The 26,112-nt window shown below is 37.9% G+C and overlaps 1 protein-coding gene across 4 annotated transcripts in view; it reads left to right on the top strand.

Moving 5' to 3' along the window:
* CDK8 (cyclin dependent kinase 8) overlaps positions 1-25,657 on the top strand; it is a 69,927-nt gene extending 44,270 nt beyond the window's left edge. Inside the window, exons 5-13 of one of the 4 annotated variants that reach the window (XM_064717010.1) lie at positions 7,696-7,753; positions 10,498-10,629; positions 12,478-12,621; positions 14,477-14,546; positions 15,569-15,641; positions 17,909-18,006; positions 19,369-19,447; positions 19,570-19,725; positions 24,278-25,654. In XM_064717010.1, the coding sequence (XP_064573080.1) occupies positions 7,696-7,753; positions 10,498-10,629; positions 12,478-12,621; positions 14,477-14,546; positions 15,569-15,641; positions 17,909-18,006; positions 19,369-19,447; positions 19,570-19,725; positions 24,278-24,403 (936 nt within the window). In that variant the 3' untranslated portion in view covers positions 24,404-25,654. Of the gene's footprint in view, positions 1-7,695; positions 7,754-10,497; positions 10,630-12,477; positions 12,622-14,476; positions 14,547-15,568; positions 15,642-17,908; positions 18,007-19,368; positions 19,448-19,566; positions 19,726-24,277 lie in introns of all 4 variants that reach the window. The other 3 variants (XM_064717001.1, XM_064717020.1, XM_064717031.1) reach the window with 3 other exon arrangements.
* The last annotated feature ends 455 nt before the right edge of the window (positions 25,658-26,112 follow it).

The following is a 26,112-nucleotide window of genomic DNA, read 5'->3' as shown; positions in this document are numbered from 1 at the left end:
TAAGGTTGTGGAAAAGTTATTACACCATGAAATGCTGTGAAAGGTAGGAATATGGATTGTTCAGAATATAGGAAATAGCCATAAGAAGTGTTTTCACTGCAGTCTGCTGAACAAAGATTTCATTCTGTATGAATGATCTATATTCATGATATAGAGGACAAGATGATAAGAAAACAGTCCTTTGAGTAACTCTAATCCAAGGAGATTTAAAAAATCATGAATAGGACACATCCTATGTAAAAGCTTATTCTTTATGAGCTCCCAGGTTCATCTGTCTTACTGTGACTATGAGTGACACAAAAGGGATACTTGGGATGCAGTTTGAAATACTGTATTTGTTCTGTGCACAGAAGTGCTCTTAACACAAGCAAGGCCCATGCAACCACTTGAAAGTGCATAGTAGTAAATTACATAAGCTTTTCACCTTTGGTGTTTTTTCTTAATCCAGATGAGGGAGAAGTTGTTTATAGTCCGTACAACTAGGGGGGTATGGAAGTAATGAAATTATTACTTAAATTAAAAACAACAACAAAGTAGAGCTTTAAAAAAAAATGGCAAGGGTTAACACACCGCCAGGTAAACCAATGAGTAAATAAGACAATTCTCTGCCTTTGTGTGAAAGTTTTGGGGTGCGTGAGATTACAGTACTACTGAATGCCTGTCACCCCACGGAAACTGCTCAATTTAAAAGGGAGATGGAATTATATATAGAATAACATACTACCTAAAAACTGGTTTCAGAGCATGTTCTCCTCTTGCATTTGATCCTCCTCTGATGTGTCCACAGCATCCAAAGTCATTCTAACCTATGGACAGAGTAATCGCGGCTGTAGCAAAACCCACAGGAAATAGATTTCTTCCTGTTCATTTTAATGTATTGAGCTTGTGATTACACTTCTGAACGATGTGTTAATGATATTTGACAATGTAGATTTTCCTGCTATAATAATATTTTTGCCTATAATATCCACCTTTCCTTGCTTTGAGTCTTGGTACAGAAAGCCATGCCCTGCTGCTTGTGCTGACATTTCTAGGGAGTGAAAGAGTTGGCCTGAAAAGAGTAATTACTTTTTTTATTCGGCTTGAATTCAATTCCAATGAAAGTGAGAAAAGTCTGTGTATTAGGCAATGTGCAAGCTTTTAATAAGTTACAATGCCCCAAGTTGGCAGTAATTGAGTGACAGCAGTGAAAGAAAATTTTTGGAGTGTGTTCAGAGCCTAAAAACATAGTAGTGAGACTAACAGCTTTCATCAGGCTGAAACAGAGCTAAAATATGGTTGATGGTAACTAGCAGAAGGCCCCCTTGGCATAGATACAGCATCCCTCTATTTTCTATCTTATCCAAATACTTCCTGTACTTTTAAAATTTTTGGACATGTGTGCTTTGATAATTTAGGGGTTTGTTTTTGTTTGGCTGTAACTGGTAATTTTAATGGCTCTTAGTTTTAAAGAGAATTTTATTTAGATGCTCAATTTATTTGTTTTAAAGAGCTCTGGGATGTTCTTTATAAGAAGATAATGCACAGGAAGTATTACATTAAAACAGGCCTTCTTAATTTTGCAGTGCTTTTTACAATTTGTGTTATGCAATCAGAAAACATGTATTAAATCTGAACATTAAAATATTCTATGGAGCCATTGTTTTCACCAGTGTTTGTAGTGGTCTTACAATATGTTTTAAAGCCCAAATCAGTTGCAAAAGAAAATGAACATCTTTGAATTCAAGGAAAGCAATTAACTTCAGAAAAATGCTGATACTATCATTTGAATAAGGTTATATTGTCACTGCTGTTGTGCTAGAGTACTGTTTAGTGTTGAAGTAGTCAGTTTTGTTAAAGTGGAAAGAAAATTTAATTATTTTGGAATGAAAATGAAATTATTTTCTCTAACTTTAAACTGATCCAAAAGGACAGCTGCAGTCCTTAAGAATGCAATAAGAGATCATACCACCTTGATAATAAGGAAATATTGTGATGTATGTTATGTCTGTTGAAGATAACAAGGTTGTTAGAGATGTGCTGGAAGAAGCATAAACATTGACTCTTTTGAGAGTCACAGACCTTGAGATGGGGTGTGAATTTTGCAAGCCAAGCTGAAGGCTAGTGGGTTTTGCTGTGCAGCTTTTCTTGTCAGAGGACCTGATTGGGAAGTGATTAACCAGATCAGTATATTACAATTTCTACCACAGTGTCACAAAAGTGTTCTTCTGAGCAGGCTGCAACTTGCTAAGCCCTTGCAGTTGTCTTTCAAAACCTTTTTGATTTTTTTCTTCTCCGCAAGACATTTTTAATTTATTTATGTTTCATGCTTCACAGACATTTTCTCAAATACAGCTGAAGAAGTTCAGTTGTGGTTTTGTATGATTGTGGGGTTGTGTTTTTAAATATATATTGTTTAATATAGATTATAATTCCTATATTGTTTTGTATGATACTTTGAAGTCTAAAATATAAAGAAGTCTTTCACTATAAATCATAATAGAATCATTGTTGAAGTCATAGTTGCAAAAGCAAAATAATTTAGGGATAAAAGCCCTTTGTCTAATATGGTTCTTTTAAAGTTAACCGGTTCTTTTTTTAAAATTGAAAACCAGTATTATGTTCTTATAAATTATCATGGCTCATCACAGGTGGAAATGGATGGCATGGCCAGTTCTGTAAACTGGTCCCACAGCCAGTAAGGATGCACAAATACCAGGAGTTAACAAATATACCTGGTGTGACTCACCCCATCATTGTGAATCCTCTAGAGTGTAATGTTTTAGGAGCCCAACTCGTAAGTATTGGATTATCCAAATGAAAATTGGTTAGGATTATACTAAAACCTTATTAAAAGGTGCCTTTAAAAGGATGTGTAAAGAGTAGGAGTCTGTTTATTAGTATACATAGAAATGTTGCAAGCAGTTAATGATGTGGATGGGGAGGAGGTAGCATTGACAATATCATAATAGGTAATTCAAAGGAGTTTAGATGACTCCCTGATACCTATGTTTAAAATCGGTCTTGAAAACTGGTGATTTCAGAAACAGAGTAGTAGCAAAACCTATGTGAAATAGTAGTTCCTGCAGACTGGTTTGATGCTTAAAGTACTATGTATCAAAAATTGCAATGGCTAAGCAGTCTAAAAATGCCCAGTTCTTTCCTCACTGCTTTGGTGAGTAAAGCTTAGTGAAAGGAGGGCCTAACACCAAAATACTTTTCCGAGAGCATGAGACAATGTCCTAAGATTTCCAGATACCTTTTATACAAATTTGGAATAAATAATCATCTCCTGCTTCCATCAATAACTTCCTCTGAGCAGCAGGAATGATGGTTTTTTTTTTTCTTTTTGTCACATCTCATCATGACATAGACTGGTATAATTTTAATTGTGTTTGCATTTTTGCCTTCAAGACAGCGATTCAGATAAGTTCTGAAGTCTAATTTCCCGTCTGTGAAAGAACACAAATATTTTCAGTATATGTTAAGAAGCAGTATGTGACTGCAATGTTTGTTCATAGTAGTAGTCCTGCCAAAAAGATATGAAGAAAATGCACAGCTGGTAACCTTAACATGCATCAATAGCCTTATGCAGTGAGGCAGGATACCATACTGGGATCATACAGAGTGGAAGATGCTGTGCAAGGCATGTAAAATAATCTCTCCACTGCATTTAGCATTAGTGAAGCCTCAGCAGGAGCAATGTGTAATTTGCAGCACTGGAGTTCAAAGAAATGGGTAGCCCAAGGAAGAACAGCTAGAGGAAATCAGCAAGAATGAGCATAGATCCAGAAACAAAAATAGCCTACCAAGAAACAGAGCAGGAGAGAGCTTCAGTTTTTTTCTTTAATCTAGGTAATAGGACTGAAGAGAGATATTTGTCCCAGGAAGTGTTGGAAGTTCTTGCAGTGAAGGAGTGGCTGTCTGCCTTCTGCTAATGAAGAAGAGAAGAGGCAAGGGGATTAACCTTGTTTGTGGTGGTAGAAGGAAAGGAAGAACACTGCAGTGGGGAAGAGTGAAAGAGACAAGATTGCATGGGAATTGTGCAGCCTTTGTCTCCAGAGACTTCAGGGTGACCATGAGCAGTACTGTGTGAGATCAGGCAGATAGGTAAAGGTGACTGTCTCAAGTTCTTCACAGATCTAGGAACCTCTTTGGGTTTTTACCTCCCTTGGTTAAAACTAGCCTGCTGTTCAGAATTTCTTTTTGCACTTTGCAAATAATTGTTAAATTAGAAGTACCTAAAGATATATCAGTGGGTTCTCTTTTCAGCAGTAATAGTGATTAAATACACAAGAGGATTTGTTTAGGAATCATAAAGAGGAGTCCTACAAAGGCAAATATAGAACAAGATAAGATTTAGTGCTGTGCCATGGTCACAAGGTCATTCTTTCATGGGAATGAATTCTCCCTCTGCTGCTGAGGTGGATTTGGGAGGAGAAGGGTGATTTTTCTTGAATTTAGTTCTGTGGGATTGCCAGACACTTTTGTTGGTCTCTGAAATATTCAGCTGTACATCACTGCATGGCTCTTCACATTAGGCTTAGTTTCATAACAGGTTTCTCATTAGCATTTGTCTGGTATGCACAGATTATTTCACTGAATGACAAAAGTAATTATTCCTTTATTAGTACAGAAATTAGGGACTTTAGTTGGTAATTTGTAGTTATAAAAAAAAAATATAGCTGCTTTAAAGTAGAGTATTTTCAGAATACAGTGTAAGAATTGCTAAAAGATTTTGCTTCACTTGCTCAGCCCAAGTGATTTGAATAAGCAGTTTCAACTTCAATTTTCTCTGGATAATTAGAATTAAACTGAAAATTAACAAATTCAACTAATGCTTATCCAAATTTCTCCCTTCTGCTTCTAATGACTGCTTATTTTTCTTTGCAAATAAATTTCTAATGTGTAATGAGTTGCCCAAATAGACAACTCTGAGGACTTCTTGAGGTTTTTTATCTTCAGATGGTGGACTTGGTGGACTCGATTAAAAGATGTGTAACAATAATTCCTGACACATGTATTCACTTTTGTTAGTGGACTTCAGTGTTTTTCAGGGATCATTCAAAATGCTTAGTATTTAGGTACATCAATACTATTCCTATACTGATTTCTAGTAGATATCCTCCTATTAAATTTAAGTGGAACGGTCTTGTTTGGAAAATTTTTTGAACAAAAAAATGTTCCAGTCTCTGCATACAATGATTTTAGAAATGGAAGACTCCAGAATAAGACATGTAATTTACTTTTTTTTTTTTTAAACTCTGATATATTTTTACAGTGATGTGACTACATAAATACTTTTGTCTGTAGGAAAAATCTTGTGTTCCAAACAGAGCTGTTTTCAGTGAAGGACTTGTGGCTTTAGAAAAAGGTTTACTGAATATTTCAGACCAACTGAGGGTTCTTTTTTATCTTGCTGCTTTAGAATACTCCTACACAGATTTCTAAATTGTCTCTATTGTTAAGTATGTCCTGTAACTTCTGAAATTTGAGTGTGCATCAAGCTGTTGATACTTACTTTGCTGACTAGTACTGTCTTACTGTGCTTTCTCATCTCTACCTGCCTTGACCTTAGGGTAGGAGATCTTTGGTGCAGGAATTGTTACCCAGTGCTCGGCTCAGTAGTCATATGGTATAATACATTTGACAGTCTTTGTGTGAATAGGACTTCTTGTCCTTACCAAAATCCAAACAGTAAAATATTTTAAGGTGAAAATACCATGAAGATGTTAAAAGCATTTTTGTAGAGTATTATCAACCTGTGAACTTGAAGGGGGAAAAATGGTACTTTATGTATTATGTCCATGTATTATATATCTGAAAAATTCTAGTGCCTGTGTAATATATTGTTAACTCTAATGAAAACATGATAATTAGACATGTAGCTTAACACCCCATATGTATTGAAGCAGGTTTTGTTAGAGATGTGGATTTGTTCTTTGAGTCACAGTGTAGCAATAGAAAGATTTCTTTGGTGAAATGATGTGTTTTCATACCTAGCAGATTGAATTGCCATAAAGTTCAGCACTAACTATGAATTTAAAGATGTATGCTGTTTGTTTATTTCTAGGACTTTTGTAGAGGCAAATCTAAATGAATGCTAAATGAATCTAAATGAAATACTTTGAGAGCTGTGTGCCCACATTCTGCATTTTTTAATGTTGAAGCAATACTTATCTGGAGTGTATGCCTTTATTTAAAAAAAAGCAAAAGGGGATGGTGGCGATGTGGGGAACAATTTCTTCTGGAAATCACAGAGCTAATACAGCACAAGCTGTATCTGTTGTTCTTGCTGTTGGAAAGACAATGAAGTATATTTCATCTTTTTTGACCACATTTTTGATGAGATCTTCTATCCTTAACCTGTTTTCAGAAATGCAGTGCCTCAGGGTCTTTTTACGTATTTTGTCCAAGGATTGTAGAGTTTCAGGAATCCATTTTGCAGCCTTTCATAAACAACAATAATTTAATTTCTCAAGGAAAATTTTTGCTCAAGTGCTAATATTTTCTACCTTGTTTTTACATAATAGCAGTTACTTCTAGGTTGATATCATATTGTGGTGTTCTGCTTCTTTGCATGTGTGTTTACATTAGAGCCTGATAGATTCAGGAAGATTTGGGAATGTCCTAGAATGTGTTTAGAAAACCACACAAAGATAGTAGAATTTATTACATTAACTTTTAGGTGGTCTGAGCTGTTTTACTCAGGTACTCTTACCTTCAGATCTGTTTAAACTGGAAAAGCAAAGCAAGAGCTGTAACTCAACCTTACTACAATCTTAGAGGTCACAACTGAATAGGAATCCCTATTTTGTCCAGGATTTACAGAACTAATGGGTATCTAAATCACTCAATTTGAGAAAAGTCTGGCATACATTGTCAGCTTTACTTGTGAGTTTCTTTTTTCCCTCCAAATAAGCACTGTAGGTTTCATTATGTAAACTGTGTTAGGAGTTGAGGAATCCTGTGACTACAGATGTTGAGAATGGATTATGAGAAACAGGACAGCAGAAAATAGAGGATTATGAAGTGAGTTACCATGTTTCTAGCCAGCCAAACTCTAGCTCAGTTCTTTAACTTGCCTCTGTAGTAAAAGAAAAAAAGGAAAGACAGAAGAATAACATAAAGGCAGTGCTTTCCAGTTTTGCAGCTGTGTGAATTGGTAAACACTTGTAAATAGGAAGAATTTAGATGAGTGTTCTCTCCAAAATCAAGCGATGTGGTATTCTCTCCAATATCGAGTGATAATGTTTCATCTGTAACTCACTTGTGTATTTTTATGTGCAATGTGTGTGCAAATGTGCCGAATAACCCTGGGCAAAGCTTGCTGTAGAGCTGGCTTCCCATCCCTGTGGTTGGGGTGGTGGGTAGCAGTGGGACTGCCTCCCACTGGAAGGATCTAGGGCAATTTGGGTAGAAATCTCAGCAGTTGGGTGGCTGCCAGCTGGTGCATGTTGAGGACAGACACCAGGGTGTGAGTAGGGAATGTGCTGCAGGAGCACAGCAATGCCCAGAAGAAACGAGAGGAGGATGCAGTCAGGGAGAGCCTGTGTCTGGGTCCTTGCACAGTGTTACTGTGACAGCCAAACTTGTCATTTTTATCAAAACAAAGTTGGTTTAAAACTGGCAAAACAAAACTTAATTAACTTTTCAGAGACTAATGTTTAGGTTTATCGTGGTATATGTATTGTATATTTATTTTTTTTTCCACAGAAACCTGCTAATATTTTAGTTATGGGTGAAGGTCCTGAGCGAGGAAGAGTAAAAATTGGTATGTTTATATCTTTGATAAGTCCCAGTGTAGCATTTAAGTTAGAATGTTCTGAAGGTGCAGTTGTACCACCTAAAGTAGTCACTGTATAATACCAGTATGTGCCTGGGCACATTGCCTAAATGCTGTTTTCTGAGTGACTGGCTTCATCACATTAGCCCCATGTACCAGTTCTGACAATGAAATGCTGTTGCCTCATCAAGAGAAAGTGGAAATTGTCATTATGTTTTGCTTAAGTGGGTGTTTTTGTGGGGTGGGGCATTTTGATTTGGGGTTAAAGATGACAGCTAGCTAGGAGGAAAGGAGGAGAAAAATGGGATTTTAAGATTTCCTCCATTTACCTCTAATGCCATGACATCTTGATGCTGTTTATAAAAATCTAAATAGGGAACTACTCATTGCTACAAACCTTAAATCTTATAATGGAATCAAAGATGACAGTCAGCCTGCAAAATATTTTTGAAGGAGTAGGCAGGTCCCTTGGAGATGAACACAAGGGATCTTAAAAGTGCAGAAACCACAGAAATCCATGCAAAATGTTTAGTGAGAGCGAATAGCTAATCCTAAATGCCTAGCCAGGGGTATACCAGGTTAGGAAGGACCCAACACTCCACACTATTATAACATTTTCTGGTGGGAGTTACTGTTTACAGTGAGAGGATGGTTTGTAGAAGTTCAATTGTTTTAAACTAAATACATAAATAAAAATTAACAGTAGTCTAAAAATAATAAACTGTACCAGGCTGTGCATTATCAGGGCAATGCTACTAATGCACAGCCTGCTTACATTTGTTATGGTAATGCAGCCCCATTTGGAAGGGTTTTTTAAGGCTAGTTCATCTTTTTGACTTCCCCCTGGTTTTCTTTTGTGAGATTACTCTTCTGCATTGTTGCTCTGTTCTCTTACTGTTTTGTTGATCTGAACTATATTGTTAGTCACTAGTAGAAAGATTCAGGGTAGGATTTTCTAGGAGCATTCAGTGCTGCTCTGTGCCTTCCCTTGTCCTATGGAATCAAAGGAGTGACGGGCCAGGGTTGAATGTTTCTGCAGATCCTACTCTGAAAGTTTCTAATGGCTTTCTGAGCTTTTAAGGTTGGCAGTAGGGATTGAGGTCTGCATAGAAAACAGGTACAGCACGGACAACAGAAGGGAAAATTTCTTCATATTACTTTACTCTTCAGGAGGGTTTCTTCCAAAACAGAGCACATAGGTCATCCTCTGGACTCACTTTTGACAGTGGTGGTGATATTTGCTGTACACAACTACCTGCTAGTAATTGCACATAGACCACCCATTTATTTCTTAATTCATAGTTTTGAATTAATTTGAGAATAACTTAGTAAACAACTAAATTAAGTCAGACTCCTTTAATGGACAGGTGAAAGATTCTGTATTGGGCCACCAGTCCTCTGAGCCATCCATTCCCAGCAGGGAAAGAGGGAGGGGAACTTTGGATTTTGAAGTGTGTTATCAAAATGTAGATTTTTTTTTTCTTATTTTCTTAAGATTGCCACAGCCGTAAAAGAATGCAGAAGTTATACACATACCAAGGCTTCCACTTTTCCAGTGTAACTAATTTTTCTAAAAAATACATAACTGGTATTTAACTTAAAATAATTTTTATAGTCTTTTTGTGTCACTTTGGGTCATGAATTCACTTTCTGCCAACAATTTTCCTCATTATTCATAGTTATTAGTGACTTGACCAATTTTGAGTAATTGATATTTTAATGTAGAAAACCGTAAAATGTTTCTCTTTTTAAATTCCTTAAAGCAATCATAAATAGGAATGCATGTGAAAAAATAATTAAGGATTGTGTAGTCAAGTTAGACACCCATATTTACACTGCAGTGTTTCCTCATTGGGCCATAGCATGTAGGTACTTTTCCTTCAGGGTAGCTACTCATCTCATTTCATTCAAGTTTTTCTCAGCATATGAATATCCCTACATGAGAGAGTCACTCTATCTTGGGATTCAGGGGTTGGTGGGTCAGGAAAGCAATTTTGTGGGAGAAGCTGCACATTTTAGTCTCTGCCCATTTTTTCCTGTATGATTTATATTTAGTTGTTCAGACAACTTCCTAGACAGTTGTACGCTACAAATTTTAGAAAGCAGTTTTAATGATATAATACCAACAACCAAAATTTTAAACTCATAGCCTGAATGGTATTCAGCACTGATATATTGATATTGGAAATGCATCTAGATAGAAAATCAGCAAGGAGGCAGATGCTGTTAGGCTTAGGTGCTGTTTTTGTGTGAAGGAAGTCTTGCCACAGCTAACTTCATGAAGAGGGAGATTTTGTCATGTACACGTATGTGTTATAAATCATTCTAACCTTTGCAGAATCTGCATTTTGCTTGCTTTAAAAATTGCTGCTTTGTGAAAAAACATCCTGTAATAATGGGAATATTTTACCAGAGAACATCAGGTAAAATGAGTCAGGATTTACCAGTGTCCTGAGGAGTTTATGCTTTTCTTCAGAACAATGGTTAATTCATTGTTGTAAATGACTCATGTTAGTAATGATTTATAATGATATACTCCATAGGTGATGCCATCCAGTAACTTCTACAGAAAGAAAATCTGCTCAGAGAGTTCATATCTGCTACAGTCTGCCTTTGCATTTTATTTAGGAATTATGATAGTGCTAACAAGTAAACTCAATCAGTTTGTTCAAAAAAAAAAATTATTATTAGTTTCCCTCAAATTTTAAAGCATCTCTCTTTGAATTTTGCAGCTGACATGGGCTTTGCCCGATTATTTAATTCACCTCTGAAGCCTTTAGCAGACTTGGATCCAGTAGTTGTAACCTTCTGGTATCGAGCTCCAGAGTTGCTTCTTGGAGCAAGGCATTATACCAAAGCTATTGGTAAGTAAATTGGACAAAAATGTACTGTTTTGTTCTTTATGTAAACCGTACCCAAATATTAAAGCTTTGATAAATTGTTCAAAGGACTGTAGCTGAGTTAAAGGTATGTTCCTTGTTTCTTGAAGAAACATTAATGTTTGACAAATTGATTAGTTTCCTGGGGTCTCAGGCTATATATAGAAATGAAATATATTGCTGGGTTTTATCTCCAAATGCCCTGCAATGCAATCTAAGTTTGTGGCTTTCACACAGGACTTTCATAAATGGTGTTAGAGGCTATAAAAATATGGAAGCATCTTTGAACTGCTAGTAGAATTCATATTAAGATGACTGGGAGGCACAGTGCATTAAACTTATTGCAGAGGTTATTACCTAGTGTAATAAAGATATGCAGTAGAGAATGTACAGAATGGAAAATATAGTGGCTGCACTGAAGCTAAAATGTAAAATTAAGCTGCATTTTAGCCTCTCTGTGTCTTTGAAAAAGACAGCTGACAGATGGCCAGAGCTTTTGTGGGCTATATAACAGGGGAGCAGCCCAGCAGTAAACTGGAGGGAGATCAGATTCACTTTTACTGCATTGATCAGCTTTGTTATGGAAGGGAGAGAGACTGTAGGGAAAAGCACTGGGAGGATTTCTCTTGCTGCCTGATTTAAAAGATGTGTTAAAGGCTGGCAACCAATTCTGGGAGCAAGTAACTTCCCTAGCAGCTACTCCACTTTGCACAGACATGGAGGTTGTATGTCAGCATGCTGTGTTGTTTCTGTAACCTGACAGTCTTCCTCAGAACTCAATCTTTTTTTCTTGTTTTGTTTTGTTTTTTTAAAGATCTTATCTGTGTTTCTGTCAGCAATTCTCATGTTTATGCCTTAAATGTATTCTTGTTTACTTTCCTGTTAATACTATGTTTCTTTTATAGATCAGATAAATTTGTTTATGTTCCTTCAAACTACTTAATTTGTTGTATTTTCATGTTCTCTCACTTTACTGCTGTTTCTTCTGATGGCAGCGTGTGAAACTGCATGGGCAGTCATAGCCTTTAGTACATAGTTTTTTCAATGTAGATAAAAAATTACTGTGTAAAAACACTGAGTAATGGAGTTATGCTGTTTACATTATTTGCCTTTGTCCTTGTTTATGACCTTGTTCATTCAAGGCTCAGTGTAGCACCACTTTGAATTTAAAATTGTGTTTGTATATACTAGAAAAGAATTGAGAAAACAACTGGGAAGATTCAGGAGATCTGATTATTAGATAGAAAAGCAACAGTGAAAAGAGAAAGGTTGTGGGGTTTGGGTTTTTTTTTTAAATGAATGTTACGGAAAAGTTGTGAGGTGTGTGGGCTTGTAGCAATTTGTGTGTTACTCTCCTTCAAGGTGTTATTTGGTTTTTGCCAACACCACTACTTTTCAGCTTGTATTTTTGGGGTCATTTACTACTTAAACTTGGCTGATGAGCAATTGCACATTTCTTGATCAGGACAATGTGGCACTGAAAGGACAAGATGCCGGTTGGCTTTACTTTCTTGGTGTTTTGGGTGTTGACCATTATCCCAATAGTTTCCTTCACTTTTTTTCTTAACCAGAATAATTTTTTACAATGTAAAATGGTAACTACACTTCAAAAACCCCACAAAAACTCGTATGCTCTTCTCTCAGCTTCTGTGTAGTTTCTGAATTGGGTACCTTCATTAAAAGCTAAAAGAAAAAGTTAAGGAAGTATTGCACTTCTGCAATGGAAACTTGACCTTATCTCTGATAAGCTAAACACTAATATTCTACCTTATCCAGATCGTTTTGGAAAGATTCATTTGTTGTTCTTTTTATTTCTGTTCTCCTTTTTTAAAGATATTTGGGCCATAGGGTGTATATTTGCAGAGCTGCTAACATCAGAGCCAATATTCCATTGTCGACAAGAAGATATCAAAACTAGTAATCCTTATCACCATGACCAGCTGGACAGAATATTCAATGTAATGGGATTTCCTGCAGGTACATACTGTATTTTTTATCACTGCTGTTCAAAGAAAGATATCCATATTGCTTTCTTTGCGTATGAAGGTGGCAGCTGATCAAAGCAGCAAAGCTGTTCAAACACAGTCTTTATTTCATGAGTTATAGATCTAGAATCCAATGGTCAAATTAGGTATGTTCCCTTTTATTGATGATAGGGTTATCTTTGTGTATACATATACCAATGCTTTATTATTTTAAAAGAGTGTATTTAATGCTGGGTGATTAAAAATGAGAAGGAATATTTCTACATTGCTTCAGTACTGATTATTGATTTGCAAGATGACTGATGATTTATGAATCCAGGCAAAAAGTATATATATTTAGTGAATATTATGCATTTGTTTAGCTCATGCCAAATTAAATGTAGCATTTGGAAGCAAATGGAGGGTATCGATCCCCTCCCCCACCTGGTGGAAAGCTGGTGGTATAGAAACAATTTCTTTCTTCCAAGAACTGGTTGTATGAACCAAAACAAATTACAGTGGGAATATCACTTGTTGCATTTTCCCCTCAGTGTTGGTCACACTTTGTTTTTATGCAGGCTGCCTTGTTTCTTCAGTTAATACTTTGTCTTCTAGTGTTCACATGATTGCAGGAGTCAGAGTAACAGGGGCCTTATTTTTGTTTTCAACTTTTTGTTTATCTTTCTCCTCACTGCTTGTGTTCCCTGCTCTGTTATTAATTGTTTGGTTTTTTTTTTTTCCTGAACTTGCCTCTTCCTTTCAAATGACTTTTGTGGTCTATATGTTTGTGTTGGTTCTAGAATTTTGTTTTTAAACATGCTGTTATTTTTGCTTTTGCCTTTTTTTTGTGTGTATGTGCTTCATTGCTTCTGTACTGCTCTGTGAGATTCATGGAAATGTTGCCTTTGCATATTGTCTCCTTAGTTTTGCTTCTTTGAGCAATACTGTCCCCTTCTGCTTTTGAACTAGAAATTTACGCTGTTATACTTAGTTCATTTGGGTTTTACATTGGTTCTGTATAGCTTATATAAGTAGATCATACTCTCATTTTGGTTTTCTGATTGGATTAATGAATCCTTTCTAATGGTCTGTGTTTGACCTTTGGAGTTCTTTGGTTTTTTCAAGAAATGCTTTTCCTTCAATTGCAGCTTTTTTTTTTTTTGCATTTTAATTGACACTTAAACTAAGTGTTCTGCAGTAGTGATCAGACTTCGTAAATATTTGAATTGAACCAAATTAGTTGGCCACAGAGCTTTTTCAAGAGTTGGAGCTTAAGACATTTGAAGTTAGGTGCTGGTAGTGAATTTTTTGTTTTATTTTAAAATCCATTTTAGCCTTGGTCTACATTGAGGTGAATTTTTCTTCATTTTGAGTGTGCCAACTTTACTTTTTCTTAACTTTTTATTTAATAACAGTATATCTTACTTTGCTGAAGTACCTCTGGGCAGTTTCCTGTAACTAAAAGTGCTGTCAGAACAGAGAATCCCTTAGAAGGAGACAGGGTTTGCTGGAGTTCTGTGTACTCCAGTCCTGAGATCACAGCTGTGTCTAAATAAATTAAGTAACAGTCCTGAAGGGTTCAAGCTCAAGCCTGATGTGTTTTTCTTCAGCATTGTTTTGTGGCCACTGTAGCTGGCATCTTTTTTCAAAATTCTTGAGTTAATCAGCACGCAGCTGGAACCTCTTAGATTTTGGTATGATTTATTGTATAGAGATGATGGAGTAGGAGCTAGGGAGTACAAAGGCATAAGACTGCAAGGTTAGAGAAGTAGAACTTAAGAAAACAAATATCAAGGCTGTGGAGATACTTGGAAATGCTTTGTTTTACTCAGAGAGAAAGGGAAAAAATAATTAATACTGCTTTGCAGATAAAGACTGGGAAGACATAAAAAAGATGCCAGAACATTCAACCTTAATGAAAGATTTCCGGAGAAACACGTAAGTCTGGGTTGAGCTTTCTTAATAAAGCTTATTTTATATCTCTTTTCTACACCAAATTTCTTGCAGTTTGCGTTGTTTTCTATGTAGATGCCAAGCAAGGACTATGAAATTATGACTTAGATTATGAAAAATAAAGTTGTTTCATAATGGTGAACTTGGCCTGTTGAGGTGGTGTGGATCAGAGGAGTAGCCAGAGGCTGTAAAGGGTAAGGTGGCAGCTTTGGATCAGGTGATGCCGGTAAGACCCCAAGCAGCTCTGCAGTTTGCAAAGCACAGTGTGTCAAAGCACAGCTGTTCCCAAATCTGTGGTACTGGCAGTGATTTTCTGTAATAGCTGCTTAAAAGGGGTCTGGTAACTTTACACTATTTCCAGCAAACAGTGGGTATAATTGTCAGGTTTGGTGTCTAGGGTAGCTTACAGTGACTGAAGAGGAAAATGCCCTTCAGCATTGCTGTCACATTGCCACAGGCTAATGCCTGCACTTAAAATGCCACACCGTTGCCTGATTTCTGTGCTGAGGCATTTGGAGCTGTATAGTTACATGCATTTCTTGCATCTGCCATGTTATTGCAACCATTTAGAAACCTTTTTTTTGAGCTTCTCTTCAAAAAGTAAATACGTGAATGTTCTTGTAGCAACCTGTAGGTTGCAGGAGAGCATTCAGATAAGCTTATTATATATCTTCACTGCCCTGAGAAATACACAGAATCAAACAGTATAGTAGTCAAATTGCTACCAGGCAGTTTAAATCCAGTTGATGGTTTGCTGTCTACACACTCTGGGTTCCAAGTGTGCTTTTTGTGTGGGTATTATATACTTTTATAAGGATGTGAGGGAAACATGCCTTTCTGCAGTTCTCTTAAGCAATCTCTGGTGTTGATAGTTGTGGTTTTTCCCTGCTTATTGGGTTTGCAGGGAGACTAAACTGTCCTTATGAATATGTTTTGTGACTACCAGGAAAACTTTGCAGTATCAATGTTTTGCATATTAGAATTATCACTTCTGTTTACTTTTCTAGGTATACCAACTGCAGCCTTATCAAATATATGGAAAAACACAAAGTTAAACCAGATAGTAAGGCATTCCACTTGGTAAGTTCCTGCAGACATAAAAAAATCCCTTATGTATGTTACAGTTGTTTCAAGTAAGAGTTGAGCTAGTGTCAAGTCCAATGTAACTAACTTTATAAATAAATTTTAGGAATAATTGATACTCTGCACTCTGACAATTGCAAAATCACTATCTTCTCACATTGATGAAGTATCTTCTCACATTGGAAAAATGATTCTGAGTTTCATTCACTGGATTAGGTTCAGTAACAAGTAATTTTGAAGTTTTTGTTCTTGAAGTTGTGTTATAGTTGTGTTAGCCTGTAGTTACATTTGCAGTGTTGATGCAATCCTTATTCATTTTGCTGCTTTGCATACTTTCAGTAGTTTACTTTTACTTGTAAAAATTCCTATATGCCTGATTTTTTTTAATCATCCACGTGGTTACTTTGGTCCATATAAGCTGTAGTGATTGTCCCATCAATAGATGATATATGAAGTTTACTGCATATTTATTGTGTCACTTAGTCAGGTGATCTTTACATCAAGCAGTTTTTAAAATAGAAAATATTTGTAATAATATGTAGAATGTTCACTTCTGTTTGGCATCTGTACAAGGGGACAGAACTGAAGTTTTGATCCCCTGGGTGGATAATGGTTGCACAGTCATTTTGATTTCTTTTTGTATGGCTGATTATGACCAAGACTTGTCATCCTGTAATGGACAGCTCTAGAATCCAATCATCACAAACTATGCTAGTATTTTGCAGTGCTTTTCATTCATGTTTTTCAGTGTGTTGGCAGTTCTTTGTCATGTTTTGCCTTTTCCTTTTCTGGCTCTTGGCAATGCTTTTTGAGAGAGTAAGAGTTGGCTTGTTCAGCATGCTATTCTATAAAAACTTCATGTAGACTCAGAGAGCTGTGAGTTCTTGTGGATGATGTGAAAAACAAAACTGAATTGATGGTGGTAATTCACAGTTATCAAGTTTTAACCATGCTGTCAAAACCGAAGGCTGAGGAGGGAAATGTACTTTCTTAACCTCAGCTTTTGAAGTATAGAGATTTGCATTGCAGGTATGAATTCTCACATGTAGTTATGAATTTCTCCTCGTGAAAGATGACCAGTTCAGACTTAGATCATGATACTGGATCTTTTTAAAAAGGTGAAATGTATGAATCCTATAAAAAGCATGAGTAGGAAATGTAAATTAATTTTATTTACATATGTATTTTCTTGTTTAAAAATACACACTGCAGGTTAAAAGTGAAGCATTTGTTATAAAGTCTTGGACAATATGTCATGGTGTAGTTTTGCTTTGGACACTTCATTGTAGTGTTGAAACATGAAAACTCTCTATTTTTCTGTGTGGTATCTGAAGGTTATCTCATGTTGCTTGCCCAGCACAGCTGTATTCCACACAGCTGCTAGGGTGGATGGAGAGAAGTATCTGCATGTACAGCAGACTTTTTGAATAAGAACCATGTAGTTTAAGAATGCATCACTGCAACTCAGCACTAGAGCTAAATAAAATAGTTATGATTTGGTGTTCCTAGTTCACAAGGCCTTATCTGGGGTGTTGTGTGCAGAGGAGGACCATAAAGGTGATCAGAGGTCTGGAGCTCCTCTCCTCTGAAGACAGGCTCAGAGAGCAGGGCTTGTTCAGCCTGGAGAAGAAGAAGCTCCCACAAGACCTTATAACACCTTTCAGTACTTGGAAGGGAGTCTCCAAGAAAGCTGAAGAGGAACATTCTTTTGATAGAACAAGAGATAATGGCTTTTTAATGAAGGAAGGTAGATTTAGATTGGACATTAGGAAGAAACTCTTTATTCAGAGTGATGAGGCACTGAAACGTGTTGCACAAAGTTCAGGATGCCCCATCATTGGAAGTGTTCAAGGTCAGGCTGGACAAGGTGCTGAGTAACCTGGTCTAGTTAAAGATGTCCCTGCCCATGGCAGGGGGCTGCACTAATTGACCTTGAAAGGGCCCTTGCAACCCAAATTATTTTGTGATTAAAGGTACTAGTACATTGTGGAAACTTTTTGAATGGTTTTGATAGAACACTTGGGACTGGAACTGAGTGTCCTGGGCTTTGCAAGTGAAAATAGGTGTCCTTTGATAGGAAATGAAGTTACTATTTTAACAGGGCAGAAGAATGTGGATATGCCATTTATGGTTAGGCTTTTGAGTTCACACACATTTGTATCATCTTAACTTTCAGGAATACAGTGAAGTTTCTATAAATGGTTTCGGTAATGTAAAGGTGGTTTTTTCTTCCTTTTTTCTTTTTTTTTTTTTTTTCTTTTCAGCTTCAGAAATTGCTCACTATGGATCCAATAAAGAGAATTACCTCAGAACAGGCTATGCAGGATCCTTACTTCTTGGAAGATCCTCTTCCCACATCCGAGTAAGTGGTCAGTTTATTAACCTATCAGTGCATTCAGACATGCTTTAGAGCTGTGCCTTCTCTCTGCCCTAAGTATGTTTGTGAATATTGAGCTAAATACTGGCTAACAACCGAAGAGAGCTATAACCACTAAAATGCCATTCGTGGTTTTTAAAATTAAGTAGCATTTTTATTAATCTCTTGCTTTATGGAACTTTGATCCTATTAGTTGCAGCACTAATCTTGTTACTCACTGACAGGTTGATTATGCATGCTACAGATCGTGGTAGACAACTGCTAAGTGCCTGCAGGTCCGCTTCTCTGCCTCAGAATGCCAGATGACAGTCTCTAATTAGTTTACATTTTTGTCTTAGCCTTTGTTGTAAATTCACTGGGTGGGGAAAGTCAAGTCTGTGTCTCTGTGCTGTCATCCTTAACAACTTAAATCCATTTTCTGTAGACACTCCTCTGTTTTGTTTGCACAGGCGTATTTACAAAAGGGAGAGAATTTATGGACAGTGAATGATTTCATTAAAAATTAAGCCCTTCTTCCAAAAGGCTAGCCAGAGAGCATGACTGTACACCCTTTTAGGAAAGCTATTAGTACATCCTGTCTGTGATTCTCTGCTCTTATGTAGGGAAGAATTTATAAAATATGTATACTTATAAGGAATTAATTAAAAATGAAATTATTTCACGAAAGCCTGCTGGATTATTTATAGCATTTCCCGAACTGTCTCTGTGATTTAAAGTCAAGCGAACAATTACCTGTTGCAGAAGCTGCTTTTAGGATAGTGTTTGGCATTTTTCTCAAATTTAGATTGACATTTTAATGTGAATGCACAGTGAGTATTGCTAACAGTGTACAGAGACTTTATTATAAATACATTCTACTGATGAAGGGCAGCTAAATATTAGCTTGCACTAGAAGTAGCAAATCCATGTGGACTGTGAGGTATGAGTTGACAGGTGAAATTTCTAGTTACTTTTAAACTTTTTTCCAGGTGTTTTTTTTTTTAATAGTCAATGAAGTTTCCAGGAATATTTATAGTTAGTCCTGAAACTGGGAATTACAGAATAGCTATAAGTGAGATAGCTCTTTGTGCCCTTGTAGATACCTAACAAGTGATGGACCAACAAAAAAATTACTGGGAGCTTAAGTTAGTGTGTTAGAGTCAAATGAACATTAAAATCGAGTATGTAAAAATGATTATGGTTTTGCAAAGTTTAGAATATGGTGACAGTCAGGGAAAACTTCTCCCTTAGTTACAGGTATGAAATGATGGCTTAGGCAGCTTGAAACTATCATGGGTAAAGTGTGAATCTTACAGGTCTTACCCTTCTGTTCTAATACAGTGATAAATAGACTTTTCTGGGGGACAGTGTTTTTGCAGGTTGTCAAATCCCTTACCCAAAACGAGAATTTTTAACAGAAGAAGAACCAGATGATAAAGGAGACAAAGTAAGTACTAGAAGAACAGTATCATCATGTTTCACTGGCTTTTACACTATTTCCTGATTTTATGTTATTTCATGTACTGTTTTTGAGTTGAAATTTTTCTTTGTGTTCAAACAATTGAGAAGAACCAGCAGCAGCAGCAGGGCAATAACCATACTAATGGAACTGGTCATCCAGGGAACCAAGACAACAGTCACACACAGGGACCCCCACTGAAAAAAGTGAGAGTTGTTCCTCCTACCACTACCTCAGGTGGACTTATTATGACCTCAGACTATCAGGTATTTTGCTTTATTCACATATTGTGTATTTGTTTTTCATGTTTAGAGCAGTGTTTCTTCAAACTAAAAAAGTAATTTTGTAAATGTCACTGTATTAATTGTTACTTTTTGGCTTTTTTTTTTATTCATTTAGTTGATGATTTGTTAATATCCTGATGTTCTTTAGGTTAGCAGTAAGAGAATTAGGATCAGACATTATTAGAGTTACTACCAATTCCCTTCATATTAGGGAATGCTAATGGTTATGGACCAGGAGCCTGTTATGCTGTATTCTGTATCACCTAAAAATGCCATTTCTTGCTTGAACAAACCTGCAGTAGTAGGAGGCAGGATGTTGCAGTAAAAAAGGTGTGAAATAAGAATCTGAACAAGTTTTAGTCGTTTAATGGATGTGGAAACAGTATTTTGGATGACAAAGACTTGGCATGATGCTGTCATAAGCTCTTTTGAAGATCAAGGGAGATTCCAGGTTGAGTAAGCCAAATATTGCAGATCTGAAGACAGGTGAGGTGGTGGCAGTCAATGAGTGAGGAAGATGAGGAAGCACATTGGGAAAAAGCACTTGTGGAAAACATGAAAAACGTGTTCTGGCCTTTCTGCATTTGAGCTTGTGGTCAGACATTAAGAAATCAGAGCCAGGAGTATAAGAATATCTTTGTCATCCCAGCAAATGACACCTGAGTTTTTTGGTTTGGATAAGCCTACTACTGGAGATGGGGGAGAAGAGAGTCAAGGACAGAACCTTTGGTTAATAGAAGTTTAGAAGTTACAAAAGAGGAGCAGGGAAGACTTCAAATGATTCCCAGGAGCAGTTAGAGAACAGCAGATTTTTGCCAGCCTAGGGAATAGGAGATTTCAAGAGGAGGCATGCTGCTGGAAGTGGTAGCCTGTAGGAACTGACCACTGCATACTGGTTTGCATGGAATGCACGGTACAGGGGCCAGACAGTCTTGGATGGAACCAAAGGGTGGGGAAGTTGGAAACTACTGGCAGTGTTTTCTGTTAATTTAAAGGTTGCTATGTAAATGTGAGACCCTGATAATGGAAACCCACTTAGCTGGGCTTACAGTCTGTAGCAAAACATGGGGAGAGTTAAAAACAGTCAGTAAAGCTGCTGCTGTCAGCTTGCCTTTCAGTTTGATACAGCTTCTCCATGAACCACCAATGGGCTTTGAAATCTTGTGTTTCAGAGTTTGTTCCTCAGAGAACCAGATAGCCTCAGAAGCTGCCTGGGGGCATTACCTTCATCCTTACCTAAATCTGTGTACTCTCAGCATTGGCCAAAACTTGAAAGTACTACAAAAATGTAAAATAAGATCATTTTCAGGAGCTTTATTGTGAGACTCTTCATGTAGTCCCCAAGTGCCTTTGTTCAGTTTATCCCAGGACATCAATAACACATCAGTTTGCAAGTCATTCTCCTTGAACAACATACATTTTTAGAGCTGTTTGAGACAGTGGTGAGCCTTAACTATAGTTCTGCAGGGTGGGGTGCCTCTAAGTATAAATGCCATCTTTCTTTTAGTAGGATTATCCATCACAGGCACGCTTACAGGAGTTTCATCCCTTTCAATCTGGCAAGCTGCAGTCAATTGCTGTTTTGGCCTTTTAATTGGCTCTTTCTTCCACTTCTTAAAAACACACACAGAGCAGAAGGCAAATGCAGCTGTAACTTTCTTAATCTTGCCCTCGGGTGGAGTCACACTTCTAGGGAGGTTGATTCAGAAGTTGTGTGTACTGTGTCAGGGAGCCCCATTTACATGCCCTATTTACATGCCCTTCACCTCATTTTGCTGCTGCATTGGGGCGTTTTGAATTAACTTCAGCTCCCAGTTCTGTGAGCCAGAGCTGGGGTTTGCTGGCTGACAAGTCAGAGGAATCAAATTTCCTGGCCAGAATTGGAATTGGTTTGTTTTCAGTTCGTGCCCATCAGAATTTTTGCACTTGCAGATATCCATCCTGGGATTACAGCTGGGGACAGCCCTTGTTGACAAATACAATTTCAGAATACTTCTCCCTTAAGATAATGATAACTGCTGCTTTTCTGTCTCAGGAGCTCTTACTGCTAACTTGACTGCTCCTGACCAGTCTTCCTGCTGTCTCTCTAGGAGGGAAAATGCCTGGTTTTCAAAAAAATATATCCTTTTACCCCTAGCCTTGCAAAGAGACAGTCAGTAGATTTGTTCTGATTAAGGTGTCTGGAAAACATGATAATCAAAGAGAGGAGACCTGAACTTGCCAGCACTAGAACAAAAGCAGTTAAGAGTTTCCCACTGATGGTTTCAGATCTCCCTGAAAAAAATTCCTCACATTTTTTGCTTCTGATCCAGCAGCTTGAGGAGAGGGAAAAAACCCATTACAATACAGCCCTCTGTTTTAATCAAACACCTGTTCCTTTGTTCTTCATTTGATTTGCTCAAATTCCCCATATAAAGCTTGTGAAGAAGGATTGCCATCTCCTGGGCAAGGCACACTAAGACAGTTTCTGCATTCACTCAGAAGTCAGATCACTCTCTGCAGGGCACATTGACCTCATATCCTTTTCTGCCATGCATAAAAATAGTAGACACATGGCACACAGACTTTGCCTCCTTGTTTAAATCTGCAATGTGACACTCCCAAAGGCAATGTGATTAAGCAGGCTGGAGCAATTCCACTACCCTGAGCTTTTGCTTGGGATAACCCTCTGGGTGCTTAATGGTATTTAGAAAGGACTGGATATTTACTTTTTTTCTTAAACAAAAGCCATTTGTTGCTCTGGGTGTCATGAAGGAATCTGATTTTTCATTGCCTCTGTCTTAAAATAAGATCTGTTTTAGAAGTCAGGATGCAGGGAGTGTTTTACAGCTGAAATGAGTGGTCAGTTTTAAATGATTAAACTTGTGACAGTTTCCTACACACAGGAGCCACACATGGGCAGAACCAGCATTCAAGACTTTTGCTCTTTGAAGTATATCCTGTATTTGTAACATGGAGAAGAGTGACTCAGGCTGTGACCCTTCTGTTGATGAGTGCCTCAGTGTTCCTCTCAAGGCTGAAGGCAAATGTCAGCAAAGTTCAGTCCCTGTGCTAACGGTGTGGATCAGCAGTGCTGGTTTGCTCCCACTGACATTAAGTGCTGGTCCAGCCATTTCTCCCCCTTTTCTCTAGAGGTGTTAGCTCAGTCCTGTCAGTGTGTGTTAACAAATAGGATATGCCTTTTCTATTTCTGCCATCATCTCAGCTTCCTGGGTATAGCTTCTGTTCTAAATGCTGTACAAGAAAAAATTAGGGTTTTTGTTTTATGTTGGGACTTAGTATATTACTTTCTCAGGATGTTGGTTCACCACAGTTTTTTCCTATTCAGGTCTCAATAGCAATCCCCTAGTCCTGGAGTAGTTACTTTTTAGAAGTTTCCAGACCTCTTCTAGGAGCAGCTTTTCCTAAAAAACATAGTATGTGCTGTGATATCAAGAATTCAGAAGCTACACAGTTTCTAAATGCTCCAAAGTTTGTGAGGGCATGTAAACCTTAATGTGGATGTAAACCAGCACAGTAATGTACTGAAATTGTGTTAATTTAATGAAATGTTAAGTGCTACTAAGTGGTCAGATACTTACTGAAATTCTCACAGGCAGTCCTTCTTTCCTTTATAACACATTTTCAGTAAATAATAACTTTCAGATTAAAATTGAAGTGGGCAGTTCCTGGTTTGTGGAGGGCTTCTTGCAATGATGAATGCTCCACTCAAATAATTGTGGGAATGCTGGTTGAAAGGGGCCTCTGGAAACCATCTAGCCAAGTCTCCCACTTGGAGCAAGGCTATTGCTAGTTCTCACTCTGGTTAGCATGGCTTTGTTGAGTCTTAAAAGCCTTCATAGAGTGAGAGAACCCTCACAGACTCTATGGGCAGGTTCTTCCAGTGCTGTACTGGCTCCTTGGTGGTCCCTCCTCCAGTGTCCCACCTGAACCTCCCAGGCCACAAACTAAGGACATTTTTGCCTGAAATATCTGGTTCCACTGAGGAACATGGCACTGTTGTCTTTAAACTCTCTTTTGAGCATTTTGAGGCTGCTGATGGATGACACCTTAGCCCAGCCACAGTGCTGTCTGCCTGTGGTCACACAGAAGTGTAGCAAGTATATCCGCTCTGTGTGAAAATCTCCAGAATAAGGCAGAGTGGTTCATCAGCAGTAAGATGCCTCACCTGGACCTCCACCCCAGCCTGCTTTCCTGCTAGGAGAAGGGAGCAAGTGGAGAAAACCACTGCCATGAGTGGTGGTAGCCCAGTGTCACGTGCAGGTGCACAGTAGCCATCTGGAGGGTTGGCTGGAGGTTTGACTGTGATGGGTGAAGATTCCCATTAGGGTAGATAGCAGAAGGCTGGCAGCTCTCACTTTCTTATCTGGTATTCCTGATGTCTGTTACCTGCTGTAATCAAAGTGGAACAAAGCCTGGAAGTGCAGCTGCCTTGAGACTGTGCGTGCTGGGTGCCTCTTGAGGAAAGGAGTCAGTAGGTGAAACTGTCTCTCCGTGTCATGAAGGGCTGTGTGTCTGTGCTTCCCCCCTGCAGCGTTCCAACCCCCATGCTGCCTACCCCAACCCCGGACCAAGCACATCGCAGCCCCAGAGCAGCATGGGCTACTCAGCTACCTCGCAGCAGCCGCCGCAGTACTCGCACCAGACGCACCGGTACTGAGCCGCACCCGCTGCCGCCAGGAGCCCGCCTTGGGCCGCAGAATGTACTGTACAACCACACCTCCCACCGTCCCGCCACGGCGCCGGGGCTCCCACCTTGTACCTGGTCTTGGGCTTAGACTTGAAAAGGAAGTGCTAGCACGGTTTGTGTTGTGGATATGCTACTTCTGTAGTTTACTTGACATGGTTCAGACTGAGCGATGCATTTTTTTCAGTGACAGTCTGTAGCAGGTGAAGCTGTGAAATGTGCTAGGGGCAAGCATTTTTGTTGTCGTATGTGGTGAATTCTCTTGATGTAACAACTTCATCTGACCGGTAGTACGCGACATCTTTGAACTGGTACTTGAAGCATACAGTATATGTTACCATGGCAAAAAAGCAAACTAACCGTAACTCTCAGACAGTTTTGATAGACATTTATTTTTAGTGACTTTTGTGGGTTGGTTCATTTTTCAGCTAGATCGATGTTTTATGACCGACATGATTGCTACGATGAGATTTTTTTAAGAACATGGAAGCGTTTGCATTTTTTCCCAGCAATTACAAGCATCCCAAAGATTTATTTCCAACATAAGTTTTTGTTTTTATTTTGAAATCTATGACTTGACTGGTATTAAAGCTGCTATTTGATAGTTAAATAAGTATGTTGTCATTGATATAAACATGTTTGGTTCAGCAAACAAACTAAAATGATTGTCATAGACAGTGTTTTATTTTTTTCCTGTTGGTGTTAATGATTTGTGAGCATGCTTTGGGATTAAAAAAGCATGAATGATATTTCCTAAAAAGGTGCGGCATCCATTCAGATATTTTGTCATGATTTTTGAGAACCAGCTTGGTGTAGTGGGTTTTAAATTTTGTTCAGTTTGTTTGTTTTTTTTTTAAATGTTCGCACGTTGTTTAGGGGTGCCATTCCTAATGCAGAGGAACAAGATGTTAGGAGAGCCTTAGAATTTATGAGGAAAAACTTACATACAATGTACTGTATCAAACTATTTTACATGAATGACACAAGTATTCTGAGTAAAAAAAAAAAATCAAACATTGTTAAAACAAGGTGTTATGTAATAAATTTATTTTTCATAAATCTGCATTATGACCTTTGCCTGTATTCCTTTTCATCATTGAAAACCCCCTGCTCCCCCATTCATACATCTATATCAGGTTGTTTCTGAGAAACAGCATTCAGCAGGAATTTTTCTTGCAAGGCAGGCTTCCATTAACTGGTGAGAAGGATAATTTTTCTTTTAAATGACAGGAAAAAAAGGGCATTACTCCTGTTCTGTTCATCTAGCTGATGAGCTGGAGATACTCTAAAAAAGTGGGTTTATTACTAGTGACATTTCCTAGATCAGACAGTTCCTTATCATCTACAAAATCCAGAAGAATTCCTGTCTGGATGTTCTTCTGAGGTTTCTGTAGCTCATTCTTATTTTGGTAGGTAATACCACACCATGATTTTGACATAAATATATGCAATACACGCAGGATATTTTTCTGCAGGTGCTTCATATAGAGTGAATATCAACTGGTGTGATTCATCCCCATGCACTGAGATGCCAGTGGGGGGCAAAACAAAACCCAAATCGTTAGTCTGCCTGAAAGGCAAACCATGTTTGAAGTGAAGATTAAACTGCCTGACTGGATGGACTACAGGCTCAAGTATTCAGAAGGCTTAAAACTAAAGAAGAAAATCTGAGTGCAGAATTT

This window comes from Zonotrichia leucophrys, chromosome 1 (genome assembly GCF_028769735.1).
Source record: "Zonotrichia leucophrys gambelii isolate GWCS_2022_RI chromosome 1, RI_Zleu_2.0, whole genome shotgun sequence".
NCBI lineage: Eukaryota > Metazoa > Chordata > Aves > Passeriformes > Passerellidae > Zonotrichia > Zonotrichia leucophrys.
The sequence above is the reverse complement of the archived record's forward strand: the minus strand, read 5'-3'. Positions and strand labels throughout refer to the sequence as shown.